Below are 17,967 nucleotides of genomic sequence, written 5' to 3'. Positions count from 1 at the left end.
CCCTTGACATTCTTAGGATCATCAAAAGAAAACAGAAATAATTCTGGGCCCTCTGTCTAATTAGACTTTCCCTGTGATCCTTAATGATGTGGTTTTGAGGGGCCACATGTTTTATCTCTCTGTATTAGAATGTAAAACATTTGCCCTTATTCAATCCCTTATAATTGATGGCTTATGTTTATATTTTCATGTTTCTCTGCATTTCAAAGTTTCTACACATCTCTGGAATTCATTCATCAGGAGTGCTTAGAAGTCTTCTTTTTTCATTAAAGATTCGTTTTCTATGGATTTTCATTTTGAGATTTTTTTTTAAGTGAGTAAATTCTTTCTATTTCCACTTTACCCTCTGGTTCTAAGATCTGCATAGGCTTCTTTTATGATTTCTTGAAATGTGATGTCTAAATTCTTTTTTTTTTATTATGGCTTTCAAGTAATCCAACGTTTCTTAAATAATCTGTCTTCAATCTATTTTCCACACACATTAACATTTTTTTCCTTTTTAAGGCTTTTTTTTAAAATGCTTCTTATTGTCCCAAGGAGTCATTATCTTCTATTTGATCCATTCTTCTGTTCAGGGAGTTTGTCTTGTGCCAAGCTATTAATTCTGTTTATAATTCTTTCCAAAGATCTCATTTAAATGTTTTCTTCTACTATTATTATTTCATTTATAAAAATTTTTTAAACTCTTAAAAAAATAACTCTTGTATCATGACTTCCAGGAATGCTAGTTGAACTTGTTTCTGATTTTTCTTTGAGGCTTTGCTTGTACATATTTTGACATCACTCTCTTCTTTTGGGTTTGTGTCTTGAATGTCCTTGTTGTCATAATAGCCTTTTATAGTGGGATTCTCTTTTCATTAGCTTATTCTTTCAGCTTACTACCTGACTTTGAAATTTTTCTCAAGACATGGCTCTGTGCACTTCTTGTTGTTTGTTTGTTTTTGTAAGGCATTGGGGTTAAGGGACTTGCCTAGGGTCACACAACTAGTAAGTGTTAAGTGCCTGAGGCTGTACTTGAACTTAGGTCCTCCTGACTCCAGGACTGGTGCTTTATCCACTATGCCACCTAACTGCTCCTTTTGTGCACTTCTGAAGGGAATGTCTGGGCTATGCTTATGTCCTTGTGGGTTTTGCTCTTGCTTTCTTGGGGTTATTGAGTTTTGTGTTATTCCAAGATCTCAAATACAGCTTAGGTTGGGGACCTGGAAACTTTTATTACTCTTAAAGAGGTCTGATCCAGCATGAAGTATAGTCACTGTCTTTCTGGTCTGAGCCCTTCAAGTCCCTGACCTATATGCTTGCCCCAGCTGGAGTTTCAATAGATTGCTGCTAGAAGCCACTATTAACCAACTGGAAAGCTCTGATGACTCAGTGGTAGAGCTGCAGACTTCTCTTTGGTCTATGATTCTTTCCATGGTTATTTTGCTGAGGCTTTAGACTGGGCTCCAGGATGGAAGTGAGATCTGCTATCCGTTCTTAGAGTCAGAGGCACATAGCTGCTGCTTGCTTCTCAACTTGTTCCTTCTTCAATACACTGCTTATATCTCATGATGCTCTTTACCCTGGAATGCCATTTCTAGGCAAAGGTACTCTTTTCAATCTGTCTTATATCTGTGGCCTAGAACTGGATAGTGAGTGACAGAACTGCCATTTGGCTCCTGTTCTTGTTTCTTGCACAAGGTCAGACCCTGGTGGACCTCATCCCTTTTTCACTCCCTAAGTTGGAATGCTCAGTGTAACCATTCCTTATACTTCATCATCAGTGTCTCTGTCTACCTCTCTCCATGCTGACCTAAGGTGAAAAGAATCTGTCCCTGTTACTTTTTCTTGGAATTCCCAGACAAGACTAGGACAGGTGTGTTCTCTTCACGGACAAGCTATTGGGAAGATAACAACTGTACATCTCCCCGCTACTCTGCCATCTTGTCTCCTACTTCTACTGAGTGTTTTTTTTTCCATTTTATTTGTCCTTGATTCGAGGAATCATTACTATATGTGTATTATAAAAGGAATTTTGTAAGATCTCTTCTTTCTATCTTTCCAATAAATTTATATAATGTTGTAATTAATTGTTCTTTGGTGTTTCAAATAATTCACTTATAAATTCCTCTTTTCCAGAGTTTTTCTTAGGAGTTCTTTTAAGGCTTGTTCAATTTCTTTTTCTGAAATCAGATTATTTAAGTCCTACATTTTTCTGTTAATCTCATTTAAATTATTAGTTTTATTGGCTTATGGCAATATAGTTTTAAATAATTTCCTTTTTTATCCCTTTTTGTGAATTCTCCTTTTCTATTTTTGATGCCAATAATTTGGTTTTCACTTTCTCTTAAAATTAAATTGTGTTTTATCTATGTTATTTTTCTTCGTCTTCCCCCCCCCATAGCCTCTAGTATGATTTAGAAATTTTGACCACCTAGTAAAGATTACAAGATATGGATGAGTCCCATAAAAATGAATATCCCTTAATTGATAGAGAGGAGCAATGATTAGCTTCACATGAATGTCAGCCCATCTTTCTTATCAATCATAATGTTCTTGCCCCAACCTGACAACCTATCACTTGTTCTCCTCACCTACCATGACCCCTTCCTTGCTGTGTGTCAATAAAGAGGGTCACTGGCTTTACTGAGATTGCCAGTTTGACCCTCTTTGTTAAGTTATATGCATCGTTATTAATAAACTGATTTTGCTCAGAGCTTTGTACCTCAGTTTATATTTATTAATTTAATTTGCCACAACAGAGAGCTGATAGACTGAAAATGAAGAATGAGATTTTTTTTCCTGATGTGACCAATGTGAAAATATGTTTTTCTTGACTATGCACATTTGTTACAAATTTGGTCTTTTTTTCATGGGGGAGGGAATTGAGAGGGGGAGAAAATAGAATTTTATTAATTTATAAAATTATTTTAAAGGAGTTGACTAGATCACTGAGAGCTTACATAAATTATGCAAGATCATAAAACCATTATGTATCAGAGGCAGTGCCCCTATTAATTTTATTTATTAACTTCATATTAATATATTAGATCAAATTTACCTACTATGAGGCTAAAGAGCCCTTTAATTACACAATATAAGGCAGGGCTAAAATAATGACATAAGCAGAGTGAATATAGATATAAAGTCAGAGACTTTCCAAAAGAAGGAAATCATAGTATTATAGAAAGAGTGATCAAATTAGAGTCTACGGAAGCCAATTTCCAATACTCTCTCTGCCAGTTACTCCTTAGAAAAATATGATCATAAGGTAGGTGGCGCAGTGGGTAGAGCACTGGCCCTGAAGTCAGGAGGACCTGAGTTCAAATCCGGCCTCAGACCAAACACTTGACACTTCCTAGCTGTGTGAACCTGGGCAAGTCACTTAACCCCAATTGCCTAAAAAAAAAGAAAAATATAATCACAGATAATTCACTTAACCCTTCCAAACTTCATTTTTTTAAAAAAAAATCTGTAAAATGAGTGGATTATAGTTGTCATTTTTTCCCCCTGCTCTACATGAACAATTGTGCACATGAAAGAAAAAGTAGGGGAGCTACTGGAATGGAGTAAGGGAATCCATGAAAATGGAAAAAGAATATAGCAAAGGGAGGTTGCTAGAGTTAAAGTAACCTTTGCTTCCTTCACAAATTTGCCTAAGGCTAGCCTTGGGCATTATACAGGTTTTACTCCTGGGTTCAACTTACTGCAGATAATTCTTGCTCAGAAATTGTATGCTAAGAGAAATAATTTGTTACTCTTTCTGTTGGACTTATAAACTGGCACGTGGCAAACAGGGCTGTGACAGGGAGTCATGTAAGGATCACATGCTTCCTCTCAACAGTAATTATTTCCCATGCCATGCCTCATGATCTTTTAGCAATATGTGCTACTCCCACCCCAGGAAACTCCTCTCCCAGGTTCCACCTCATCCTCTTATATCAATCCCTGCAAGGATAAGAGCCCTAGTCTGTATGGGTTGGGTAACTCCCTCACAGAAAACCTTAGAGCTAATAATAGTTCTGCATTCTCTACTAGTTGCAAGGTGGCAGCAGAAAACTTACACATAGAATGAAATGAAACCGTACTTTAGAAAACACTTTCTTATGCAATCTGAAACAAGTTTATTGAAAATTCAACAGACTGAGAAGACAGAAAAGATCAAAGTAATGAAAAATTCATGAGAACTGTAAGATAAAGTGCTGACATTCCATAGATGTTCAAATGAATCACATCCAGTTCATTCAGCTTGGTGTAAAGTTGGCCCAACATATTAATCTTCTAGGATTGCAGGCTCTTTCTACAGTAAACTGGTACTAAATCAGAAGAACAGCAATGTCAGAGATGGTGAGCAGATGCAGACTTGGTAAGTCTCAGTTGTTTAAGCCAATCAGTACAGTCCAAATGGCCAACATCTTCTGTAGCCATATGGTCCACAACCACCATATCCATAGCCAAGGCCATAGCCTACTGGTGAATAGGTGCTGCCATAGCCACAGCCAACACTGTAGCCCAAGGGGTAGCCGTAACTACCCCAGTAGCAACCTGGGTTGACAGATCCAGGGTAAAGACTGCAGTGCATTTTGTCAAGAGTTGAAGGTACAGCTAAGTGACAAATTTGCTTGAATGTAATGAATTTCCTCAGTCCTGGGACCTCTTTATATATGCTCACTAAGAGGTGTCGCAATAACATAAGTCCTTTATTAACATTCTTTATAGTAATCTGAATGAAAAGAGATCATTAACTTCTTGTGCTTTTATGTCAAGATGGCATAATTGTTAAGGAGGTTTTCATGTGATTTACCACAGAAAACAAATCTCTTAAACACATTGTTTTCTCTCACTGAAAAAAGGCTTACAGTATGTTCAAAGCACTTGGTCACAGAAACCCTCCATAACGGGTCTTCACAGAATCCAAGAGTACTCTGAGATTATTCTTACCTTCTAATTATGCACTACTATTCCCCTTTGCCATTCCAAAGCAGGCAAAAACCCCTCTGAAGTCAAGGACTCTTTCTTTCATTTTGATTTGTTTGAAAGAATCCTTATTTACTTAACATGAGATTCTTGGTTCTTTAGTAAAATAGTTCATACAACTGAAGCAACACACAACCATAAATTTTTTTGTTTTTCTTTTTGCTTCAGTTGTATGAAGTATGGTGCTAAAGAACTAAGAATTAGATTCCAACTGATGGGCCCCTTAGGACATTGTCTCACATGTTTCAGATCAATTCAAGCAGGACAAGTAAAATATTAACCCTGTCCTCTGACAAAATCTAGTTCTTGCTTTACTATACTGTGTTGCAGAGACTTTGTAAATACAAGCAACAGGTTGGGGAAGTGAACATGTGACTGTTTCCTAGCCATGGTCTTTTGCTGGTAATGAGATGTAGAAATGTGAGAAGCACAAGTGATTACATAGTTTGGAAACACTTGCCTTATCCAGACTCATGGAGACTTTCTTTTCAGTTACTACTTTTCATGTATATCCACTAAGGATGTCCACTAAGGACACCCCATTAGTTTTGGAACAAAAATACATAGAGCTTAAACCTGTATAAGAGCACATATTCATTCATTAGGGAAGGTCCTCAAAGTACCATTATACCAGAAGTTTCATTAGTTTCTAATGGGAAGGGGGGACAAGAACAGAATCATCCTAAAGTCTGTGATTGCGTATGCAGGTGAATTATTCACTTTTCTCTTTTGATAAACATCTTCTCTGGAATAGATGACAGCTCTGCAAGGCCCAACGTATGATGCACAAAATGTCATTTCTATTTGAATCTTCCAATAATTTGCATATGACATTTCACTACTCTTGACTAGTGGTATGTGATAAATTATCGTTGATGCTAAACTAAGACTTACTTCCAAATCGATCTTGCCTAAATAGATGGTAGTATGCTCTAGCATAGATTCTAGTGTCAACTCTGCTACTAACTAGCTGTGGAACCTTGGGTAAATCATATAGCTTCCCTGATATAATTTTCCTCATCTAAAAAATGAAGAATATGCACTAGATTTCTAAGACCTCTTTCTTTTTTAAAATTAAAATTTTCTATTATTTGATCTATTGGTCACATTTATTGATCAGCTCAGATTTATAATTCAACTCTCTTTTGCCAAAATTTATCAATTAAATGTAACTCTGGAAGTATTCTGTATAATTATTTTGGCCACATTCATTCTTTCTGACATTGTATCCATAATTGGGATTCACTTAAAATAGTTAGCTAGTGTCATCTTTTCTAACTTAAAATAAGGCAGAGGAAATATGGCACGGTAGATGGAGAGCTGACCTCAGAGTTAAGAGCAGAATAAACATTTATACAGTGTTTACTATGTGCCAGACACTTAAAAAAACAAATATTATTTCATTTGATTTTCACAATAACCCTGAAAGATAGGTGCTAATATTACTCCCCTTTTACAGTTAAGAAAACAGAGATTAAGTGACTTGCCCAATGTCACATAGCTAGTAAGTGTGTGAAGCAGGATTTGAACTCAGGTATTCCTGATTCCAGGACCAATACTACTAGGCTACCAGCTACCTCTGGAAGGAATTCAGGAAGACTTGAGTTCAAGTCCTACCTTCAACATATACTGGTTGAATGACCCTGGGCAAATCACATTCTCTCAGTGGCCTAGGAAACACTGTTAAGGTATAGAGTTTAACTTTTAAGTTGTAGAGAAGTTATCGACTTGTATTAGTAGAAGTTTCTCAGTGGCAGTTGCCTATGTCAATACAATGAAAGAGAGAGAGAGGAAGAAGTAATTTGGGAATAGCTATAGTAAAATCTGGCTTTCATCTGATAAACGCTTCTTTTTACAGACCTCAGCTGAATCTCTAGGTACACTGAGTTATGATGTTTTACATAGCTGAAAATAAATGACAACTTCCTTCACTCTTGACATTTTTGTGGCTGAGTTACTTTTCAATTTCTCTGTGGTTACACCAGATAAACATGACTCTACCATTTGATGTGGAACATGTAAAGTATTCTTGTGAAACATTTTAACATTTTAGTTCTGCTTTGCTGTATAATGAGCTTTCTAAGTGCTACTGAAAGCATCTCAAATAAATAGCTATCAGGAGTTTCACAATATAATTTATAGGAAGAAATATTTATAGGAAGAAATATTTGTTTTAATGCATTCTATCAATGGTGAGTTATAAGGAGTGCTGACAATACTGAAGTAGTTTGGGAATCCACCCATTTTAGAAGTCTGGTAGTCATATCCAAGGGCAGAAGAACTGGAAAACCTTCTCCTTATGGTATCATGGAAGTATCAGAGCAAAAAAAGTAGAAACATAAATTCAGTTACAGAAATATAGGAAGTAAAAAATAGAAACCAGCCCAGCCACCAAGGTGACATGATTAGGGACATGACACTCCACCCCATCTTTTCCTTTTTTTTCTGAAGGTTTAGGGAATATCCTGCGGGAAACTTTTTGAAATATATATATTTCATTTCCACCATGACCCATGGACCAGGGCCCCTCAGGGACTCTGAACTCATGGGGTCAGTTTCTATAGCAACTGTATCTTTTCCTGGTCCTTATCCAACTCTATCCCTCCCCTTCCATTATGGCTCATGACACCCTTTCTCTTCCTTTCTTCCTTTGTTCATTCCTCCCTCCCTTCCTAACTACTGTCCTTTATATTAGACTTCTTAGGCATCTTTCAATTACAGAAACTTGGCTTTCCTTTGAAGACTCTCCATCCCTGCCACTCTTTCCATTATTGGATTACCTTCTTTCATGACTCCTAACAGTGGAAAATGAAGGGATGTTCTTTGTTCTTGAGTGAGGTCCTTTCCTCTACCACCTTTATTAAGTGATCTCTCTTTCTTTCAGATTGATTCCCTATAGATATATCACACTATATTGATCCTAGGTTTTATCTACCAACCCCCAAATCATTCTTTCTCCTTTCTCAAGGAATTTAGTACCTCTATCAGTCTTCCTCTCTACCTTAACCCTACATTTATACTTGGATACTTCAGCTTACATATTGATGTCCCAACACATATCCTTATTTCAGTTTATCAATTTCCTCACTCTTATGATCTGCAATTTCACTCCACCTTAATCACTCATAGGGATGGTCATCCACTTGATTTTGTCATCATCTGCAAGTGTTCACTTTTACAATCCACAATCCTGAAATTCCATTATCTTACTATGGCTTCCTTTCCTTCTAGTTCTCTCTGTACCTTACCACTCTTAAATAACGTGTAGCTACAATTTCCAGTAATTACATCCTCTTTTCCCAGGATATCACTCCTACTCTGGCTTCACTTTACTCTCTCCAAAATATGGACCTTTTAGTTAAACATTTCACCTTTACACTGTTCTCTACATTTGAATTGTCATTGACATTGTCCTGTTTTCATTTCTTTCCAGATCCCAACCCTGAATTATTCTTATCATATTCTTCCTTTAGTCCTGCTTAGTGTGCAGAGCACAGCTGGATAAAATCATATAACTATGCTGATTGGTTCCACTATAAACTTGTATTATCCAACCTCAACTGGGCACTCACTGTTGCTTGTGTAACACTCCTTCTGTGCTATTCTCAATTTTAACTCATGCTCATAAATGGGGTCCCTAGATGATAGCTGATGACTACTTTCAAGGTTCTAAGGGAAATATTATAGGGTTAAATTTAAAGCATCTGTACCTTTACATTAACGATCAGACAGTAACCTCAATTAGATTTTAGGAAGGTGTTGACTAAGAGGGAATAGCAAGAATAGTAATTATAAAAGCATTCCCCCCCAAAAGTCTAAAGTCCACACTTCTACCACATTGCATCCTAAATTTGAGCCCACTCATCCTCTGTATGTGTGTGTGTATGTATGTGTGTGTGTGTGTAATGAAGGGGATCAAATTTAGAACGCAATGTTAGTAAGGCATGTAGATCGATTTTCTATTTTTATATGCATATTTAAGGTGTATGAATGTTTCCTTTGGCTAGTCATGTTTTCAGTGGGATGTGATATGCTTTCATCCACTGACCAAAGTCCTATAATCTTCTCTAATTGATTAAGGACCAATCACCCATTTAAAGGAAAATTATTTAACATCTATACCTATTGATTCTGTGATTTAATCAGTCATTCCGACCTGATAATGGTATCATGGAGTAGATCTTTCTTATTAACACACTAAAAACCAATCATATCTATAGAACGAATGATTGAATTGAGGGCTTTTCTGATGACATTAATTGAGATAGGGCTAGAATTCTCCCTACCCTTTACACATGAAAATCTTTTTGCTCATTTTTTATTCTATAATATATTATCATTTATATAGTATCATTACTATCATTTACATAGTTTACTATAATAACTATCATTTACACAGTGGTCTTTCCCTTTACATATGCAGTCGGTTCTTCTGTAATATTCCTAAAAATTAAAATTGCATGACCAAACCATAAGACTTTTTGGGGAAAGTGAGGTTAGAGGAATAACATTCAAAAATCTTATTAAAAAAAAAGATAGGAACCTAATAAAATGGCAGCACAGTTTTAAACATGTTAAATAGTTAAGAAATATGTAAATGTCTATGGGAAGAGTGGTATTTTCACCAATTGGGGGTGTTAGTAGAGGGGACTCAAAAGTCCCTTCTCTTTTTATGCTTCTTTGACACCTGTGTTTTATATCATATTTTCTATTCTCAGGTCTTTTCATCATGAATTCCTAGAAAGCCTCTAGTTTGTAAAAAGATTAATCCCTGCCCCCCCACTCCACCATAAAATTGTACTCAGTTTTCTGGATAGTTTATTCTTGTTCGTGAGCCTAGGTCACATTACAAGCTCTGTATTCCTTTCTAGTGGTGGCTGCTAACTCTTGTGTGATCCTGACTGTAACTCCTTGGAACTTGAATTCTTTCTTTCTGATTGTTTGCAGTATTTTTTTCCTTGACCTGAGAGCTCTAGATTTTGGCTATAATATTCTTGGAAATGTTCATTTGGGGGTTTCTTTTACAAGAAGTCCAGTGGAGTCTTTTTGTCTCTGGTTCCAAGAGATCTGGGGAGTTTTCTTATGTTGTTTCTTGAAATATGATATCTAGGCTTTTTTTGTTCATGGCTTTTGTGTGCTCCAATGATTCCTAAGTGACCTCTTCTCAATCTGTTTTCCAGGTCAATTATTTTTCCTATGAGATATTTTACATTGTCTTCTATTTTTTAGATGTCTGATTTTATTTTATTATTTCTTGAGATCTCATGAATTCACTAGCTTCTATTTGTTTAATTCTAATTTCCAAGATGGTATTTTCTTCAATGATTTTTTCCCTTTTTTTCAAGCTGTTACTTATCTTTTCGTACCTTGCTTATATAGCTCACATTTTGTTTTTAAAACATTTTAGCCCTTAAAAACCCAAACTCTTTAATTCTTCAAATAATTCATTTTTTATTAATTCATTTTGATTTATCAATAATCACTTCCATAAGCTTTTGAGTTTTAAATTTTTCTCCCCCTCCCTCTCCCCCTCCCTCCCCAAGACAGTGCACAATCTGATATAGGCTACAGGTATACATTCCTATTAACATATTTTCACATTAGTGATGTTGTAAGTAAGAATTAGAACCAATAGGAGGAACCACCAGGAAGAGGAAACAAAACACAACATAAGAAAAAAAATGGCAAATAATACACTTCGATCTGCATTCAAAGTCCATAGTTCTTTCTTTGTATGTGGATAGCATTTTCCATCATGAGGCCTTTGGAGATGTCTTAGATCCTTGCATTGCTGAGAAGGGCTAAGTGTATCAAAGTTAGTCATTGCACAATGTGGCTATTACTGTGAACAGCATTCTCCTGATTCTGCTCACTTCATTTAGCATCAGACCATACAAGTCTCAAATAATTCTTGTTGGGCTTGTGTCTAAACTTCATTTTTCTTTGAACTTTTATTTGTAGATGTTTTCAAATTATTCTCTTTTTCTGTGTTTATGTCTTGAGCTTCCCTGTCTTCATAGTAGCTCTTTATTGTGGGATCCTTTTTGGTTTGCCCATTCTTCCTGTCTACTTATTGACTTTGTACTTTATGTTAGTGCTGGGCTCTGTGTACTTTAGGAGACAGAAAAGGTCTGGCCTAAGCTTGTGTCATTCTACTGCTTTTAAAATTAAGTCCAGGGGCTTGCAAATTTTTAGTGCTCCCAAAGTGACTTGTGATCTGAGGATAGATCTGTTCTGGTCTGAGGTCTGCAAATTCCTGATCCAGGTTTGGCTCTTTTGTCTTGTTTCTGGTTATGTTTCAGGAGACTGCTGCTGGACTCAATCACTGTTAGCTCACTAGCAGACGCTGTAGGTTCAAGTGACTGGACTGCTTGCTCCCCTTTTGTATGAGATTCCTGGCTTAGTAATTTCACTGCAGGCTTAAATGTTGGGCTAAAAGCTATAGTTGAGTCATTGCTCTACCTGGGATTAGAGCCATACAGCTACATTTCCAGAACTTGTTCCTTGTTCAGGACACAGGGCCCACACTTAGCAAATTCCTTTCCACCTAATATCCATAACCTAGAACTGTATAATGAGCAACAGAGCTGCCATATGGCAACCATTCCTTCTCCTAGTGCCAGTTCAGGGATCCCCTGGGATCTCCTTCTGTCTTAGTGTTTCCTGTAATGGTACCCTGTCTTGGACTTCATTCTGTGCCCAGGTGTTAGAATGTTCCTTACTTCCACATGCTCCTAGTTGGACTAAACACTTCTCTTTCTATCTCCCAAAACTGCCATGGGCTGGAAATGACTCACTGTGACTTTTTCTTGGCTTTCCCAGTCAGAATTTGGAAGAGTACATTTTCTAGATTGTTGTGGAGAAGAAATAGTGGTGAGCTAGGCTCTCCACTCTGTCTCTCACTCTGCCATCTTGGCTTGATTAGTTGAGTCCTTTCCTTACAAATATCACTCCTCTTAATGATGGCTGGAATCAGACCCAGTTTAAAAAACAAACAAAAACAAAATCACCTCCACTTTACCAGCCTTCCAAGCTATCGTTCTTTTATCACTCTTTCCTTTTCAAACTACTGAAAAATATCATCTATACTCATTACCTCTACTTTATACCTCCTGCCATGAGTATACAGGTAAATAAGGATGGGAGGAGAGAATAAAGAAAGGGAGATTGGCATTTATGTAAATGCTATTGTATGTCATACACTGTGCCAAGTGCTTTTTATGATTATCATCTTATTTGATCCTCACAACAATTTTGTAAAATGAATACTGCTATTATTCTCATTTTATAGGCAATGAAAGTGAAGCAAACAGAGATTAAGAGACTTTCTAAGAGTAACACAATCAGTAAGTGTCTGAGATTGGATTTGAACTCAGGTCTTTCTAACTCCAGGTCTAGCACTCTATCCACTATACTACCAACCACCTTTATCATCTTTCTTAAAAAAAAGTACACATGATACACATCCAAGTTTTAAGCTAAATCTGCATTATAACTTTCATAAGTTTAGACAATCAAAAAAACAATAAATCAAACCCTTATCTGTAGTGTTTGCCTATTTTGGAGATAGAAATACCCTGAAAATTTAACAGTTCTCAGTATAATTGAGATCCAGCACATTCTTACTTTCCACTTAGTTCTTATTACTTGTAATTTGACTTCCCTTTCCGCACTCACCAATGCTATCTTTATTCCTAAATGCCTTTTCTCAGTCCCCATTTTCTTTGCCTCTCTGCTCTGTTTGTCATTTTTGATCATAAGTTTTGATCAACCTCTCTTTATTCTCCCCTCCTTAAGTTTTCATAACATTGATCCAATGTGTACTCTTGCTACTTGTCATACTGATTCTTCTCTTTATGCTTTGTTGATTCATTACCCATATATCTCACTGCCTACATGTAAATGTACTCCAGGTTCTCCCCTGTCTTCTTGCTTTCTACTTTCTTCATGATCATTTCAATTCCTATGGATTCAACTATCATCTCTTTGCAGATGACTTCCAAATGTACGTATCTTCCCCTCATCTATCTAAGTTACAATGCTGAATATCCACCTATTAGACAGCTGCATGTGTATGTCCTATGGGCATTTCAAACAACATCCAATACAGGTCTCATTGTTTTTACTTTTAAATCCACCCCTGCTCCTAAATCTCCATTACTGTTGAGGGCAACACAAATTTTTTAGTCCCTCAGGTTTACAATCTAGGACTCATCCTCAACTCTCCACTTTAATTCATCTCCCATATCTTATCATTTACCAAATCTTGTCCATCCTGCCTCCTAACATTTCCTGAATTCCTAAGCTTTTTCTCTATTTTCACTACAATCACCATTATTACCTTTCACCTACATTAGGGGTGGGGAATCTGTGGCTTCAAGGCCACATATGACCTTCTAGGTCAACAAATCCTTTTATTAAGGTGATTTGCTCTGTGAAGTTTGGATTTAGTCAAAGGAGTGCACTTGAGTACCTAGAGAGCCACATGTGGCCTTGAGGCCACAGGTTCCCCACCCCTGACCCAGACTATTGTAATGTAGTCTCCTAATTCATCTCCCAGTAACTAGTCACTTTTTTAATAATCCTTCCTCTACATAGCTACCAGACTGATATTCTTGGAGGGGAGGTCTGACCACATTAGTCCTTGACTGAAGAAATCTAAGTGGCTCCCCATTGCCTTTAGGATAAAGGACAAATATCTCTCTTTGGAATTTAACACTCTGACTCCTGTCTAAATTTGCAAGCTCATCACACACTTTCTACTCTAGTCAGACTGGCTTACTATAACACAACATTGCAATTTTAGCTTTAGTTTCTTTGAATTGGCTATATCCCATGCCTGCAATGTGCTACCTCCTCACCTCTACCTCTTGGAAACTCTACTTCCTTTTAAAGCTCAGCCCAAGGAAAACCTTTTTCCAGAATATTTTTTCTTTATTTCCCCAGTTGTTTGTGCTTCTCTATTATTGTGTATTTCTTTTCCACAGATCCTGTATTTATGTATTTTAAAACATGCTCTATCCCTCTAATGGAAATTAAATTCCTTGAGAGTAATTTTGTCTCTGTGTGCTTGGTACCTAGAACATTGCTTGGCACATAGCAATAAATTGTTATTGATTGATTGAGTTATGCTCCTTCTGAATTTGCTTCCCTCAAATTATACTCCATGGAGGAGTAGCTAGGTGGTGCAGTGGATATAGCACCAGCCCTAGAGTCAGGATGACCTGGGTTCAAATCTGACCTCAGACACTTACTAGCTGTGTGACCCTGGGCAAGTCACTTAACCCCAATTGCCTTCTCCCCCCCCATATTGTGCTCTATGGAAATCTGAAAAACAAAAACTCATGTCTAGGCTTCCTCAAATATGTGCAATATAGCCCCCAAACACTCAGATATGCAATGTATCAAATGCTTATTGGGTAATAGACATTTATTTCACCATATAGAAATTGAATAAGATGCAAAGGACCCCTGTGAATAGACATAGAAATCACCTATTATACTCTTTCTGGGTGATACACTTTGGAGGCTTCTCAACAAGTAACCTTCCCTTCACATCAATCTGAACAATTTATAGCATTATCAGGGAAGGTTAACAAGGTCCAGACTTCCTACCTGCTCCCTATTCCTAGATCTGTTCTAATTGATTTTGGGCAAGTCTCCCTCTAGGAAGCCTATGTCTGAACTCTCAAACTTAGAAGCTTATTCATAAGGTAAACTCTAAAGATGAGAAAGTCTGCAACTGGAATTATCTCTCAAGTCACATAAAAATTCATGTCCACCTCTGCTTTGTACAAGAATTCTACCAATGACTTGGATTGGTTGGGTAGGGAAAACCTAACCTGAAGAACTTTAGTCCTTTGGGCAGAAAAGGAAATAGGAAGGTAGAAGGCACAAAGAACTTGAGGTGCAGTAACTTCAAGTCATCTATATAAGTACATTCCACTTGCAGTGGGATTCTCCTCCCAGGCAGTATTAAGGCACAGAGTACATAAAGAATCCCTTCCCTAATCCCTTACTAGAAAGACAGAGAGACAGAGAGAGAGAGAGGGAGAGAGCAAAAACTTAGGCCTTAGCTAACCACCCTACCTACAGCCACTGATGCTGTTGATCACCTCCTTCTCCTGAACAGGCTCTCCTCTTAAGCACCATTCTCTCCTCCTTCCTCTCTTTAGTACTCATCAATTACTTTTGCTGGATCTTCCCCCAGGTTACTCCCACTATAAATGTTTCCAAGGGTCTATCCTTGGCCCTATTATTTTGTTCTTCTATGATATTTCTCTTGGTGATCTTGTCACTTCCCATGGATTCTCTCTATTCATCTCTACGTATATTGTGACTCTTCCAATGAGTCCAGTCTCTTTGCACCTCAGTTAGCTAATCTTCAAGAGGCAATCCTAGTCTCTGAAACTCAGTCAATAAGGTAGCAGCGGTTGTACTTAGCTCCTTTATGCTCTATTTACTAATAAAAACTCATGACAAATAGAAATGAAAAAGAAAAGATCAATCTGAGAAAAAAAATCTTCTTAAAGTCATTTTCTGATAGACAAGTTCGATTCCTGTGATGTCTATCTCAATCTAGTTCTGAATCTTTAAGTTGCTCTCATTTCAGAATTCATCTTAAATTGTTGATATTAAAACTATTAGAAACTTTCATCTTACTATTGAGTTCATGTCAATTTGTTGTTCAGTTGTTCAACTGTGTCTGACTTTGTATGACCCCATAGACCATAGCACACCAATGCTGTTCATGGAGTTTTCTTGGCAAAGATGCTGGAATGGTTTGCCATTTCCTTCTCCAGTGGAATGAAGCAAACAGGTTAAGTTACTTGCCAATGGTCCCACTGCTGGTAAGTGTCTGAGGCTGAATTTGAACTCATATTTTCCTGATTCTAGGCCAAGCACTCTATCTACTGAGTTTTCTAGTTGCCTTTTTATCTTCTTATCATCTTAAGGGTTTATATGATGAAGTTAGTCTCCCCAAAGGGAAATCAATGATTTTCAAAAGGCTTCTGTTTATCAAATCCCCATTGTTTTTAGGAAATGTTTCTATTTATTCAAGTCTCTCCTTCTATGATTTCAGTGTCTATTATCAAGAAGTTAACATGTGACTGTGAGGAGATCACAGAAATTCAGAGTAGCAGTATATCTTAGAAATTAGTACCTGAAAAAGAATCCAATCTACAACATACCCTACAAGTAGTCATCCTCACATTCACTTCCTAAGGCAGCCCATGCCAGGTTGATACAACTTTAATTGCTAAAAAAAAAGTTTTTACTTGCGTGAAACCTAAATTTGCCTCTGAATATTGTTCCCAGTTCCACTCTATGACTGAACACAATACCTCTGTTCTTTCTTTCAAGTAATAGTCCTTCTGCCACCCAAAGACAGCTATCATGTCACTAAGCCTTCTCTTCTGTGTTGGATATTCCTAGTTCCTTTATGGTACCCTTCTATGCTAAGAACTTAAGGCCTTTCACCATCTTGGTCTCTCTCCTCCTGCCCTTGTGCTACTCACATTTACTCAAGTTCATCACCCCCATATCTTATCAAAGATTTTGTCCTGCCAGGCCTCAGTCTTGCAGCACTCTTAACATCTATTTATTTTGCTTCTATAATAGGCTGATGAATTCAAATAGATAAAATCTATGCACAAAACCATGCTGACTGGGTCAACTTCAAATTTAGGTTACCTGATCTTGACTTGGCCCTCACTGTAGCAAGACAATTCTTTTACCCATTCCTAATTGACTCACTATCTCATTTTTCATGGTGGCTTTTCTAGATGTTTCTGTCTCTCCTCAAGCCTATGACTCCTCCACTCCACCCTCTCAGCTGAGTAACTTGCCTTATATTTCACTGAAAAATTGAGGCCATTTGCTATGAACTCCCTCTTCTTCTTTTCACATCACCCAGATGTCTTCTATAATTTTCTCCTTCTTCACTCCTGTCTCATAAAAATGGATTCAACAAGCATTTTTGTGCAGATGATTCTCAGTTCTGGGAACAATATATATAGAGATGATAACTGAATCCAGGGAAAGTGACAAGATCACCAAGAGAGATATCATAGAAAGATAAAATAAGAGGGTCAAGGACAGACCCTTGGGAACATCTACAGTGGGAGTGACCTGGAGGACGATCCAGCAAAAATAACTAAAGAGTGATCAGAGAGGAAGAAGGAGAGATCAGTGTTTAAAAGGAGAGCCTATGCAGGAGAAGGAGTTGATCAACAACATCAGTGGCTATAGGGAGGTTAAAAGAATGAGAATTAAGAAGAGGCACTAGATTTCCTATCTAAGAGATCATTAGTAACTTTGAAGTAAACAGTTTTAGTTGAATGATGATGTCAGAGCAATATTGCAGAAGGTTTAGAAGTGAGTGAGAGAAGATATAGAGATCATTAAAATTGTAAAATGGATATTTTTGATTATATTAAATTAAAAAGGTTTTGCACAAACAAAACTAATACAACCAAAGGGCAATCAAACTGTGCATACCCTTTGATGTAGCATATTACTATTAGGTCTATATCCCAAACAGTTAAAAAACAAAAAGGAAAAGAACCTATATATACAAAAATTTATAGTGGCTCATTTTGTGGCTGCTAAGAATTGGATATTGAGGGAATGTCTATCAATTGGGGAATGGTTGAACAGGATGTGATATATAGTTGCAATGGAATATTATTGTGATATAAAATTATAATGATGAGCAGGATGATTTCAGAAAAACCTGGAAAGACTTACATGAATGGCTAATACAAACTGAAGTGAGCAGAATGGAGAATATGGTACACAGTAACAGCAATATCGCATGATGAACAGTTGTGAATGATTAAGCTCTTCTCAGAAATATGATGATGCCAGACAATTCTAAAGGACTCATGATGAAGCATGCAGAGAAAGAACAGATGGCATTTGAATACAGACCACTTTCTTTCTTTCTTTCTTTCTTTCTTTCTTTCTTTCTTTCTTTCTTTCTTTCTTTCTTTCTTTCTTTCTTTCTTT

The 17,967-nt window shown here is 37.0% G+C and overlaps 1 protein-coding gene and 1 pseudogene across 1 annotated transcript; both read right to left on the bottom strand.

Annotated features, from left to right (window-relative positions):
• LOC114029284 overlaps positions 1–17,967 on the bottom strand; it is a 69,436-nt pseudogene that overhangs the window by 10,772 nt on the left and 40,697 nt on the right.
• Positions 4,125–4,592, bottom strand: LOC114029287 (keratin-associated protein 8-1). Its single transcript, XM_027843643.1, has one exon. The coding sequence runs from the start codon at positions 4,559–4,561 to the stop codon at positions 4,370–4,372; it is 192 nt and encodes a 63-aa protein (XP_027699444.1). The 5' UTR covers positions 4,562–4,592; the 3' UTR covers positions 4,125–4,369.

The sequence above is a fragment of the Vombatus ursinus genome, unplaced genomic scaffold (assembly GCF_900497805.2).
Source record: "Vombatus ursinus unplaced genomic scaffold, bare-nosed wombat genome assembly UNPS02014924.1, whole genome shotgun sequence".
In the NCBI taxonomy this organism is placed as follows: Eukaryota; Metazoa; Chordata; class Mammalia; order Diprotodontia; family Vombatidae; genus Vombatus; species Vombatus ursinus.
Note: the sequence above shows the minus strand (reverse complement) of the source record. Positions and strands in the feature narration are given on the sequence as shown.

Bases quoted from the DNA above. Each gene is read 5' to 3' on its own strand.
- LOC114029287 (XM_027843643.1), bottom strand. From the start codon at position 4,561: ATGCACTGCAGTCTTTACCCTGGATCTGTCAACCCAGGTTGCTACTGG.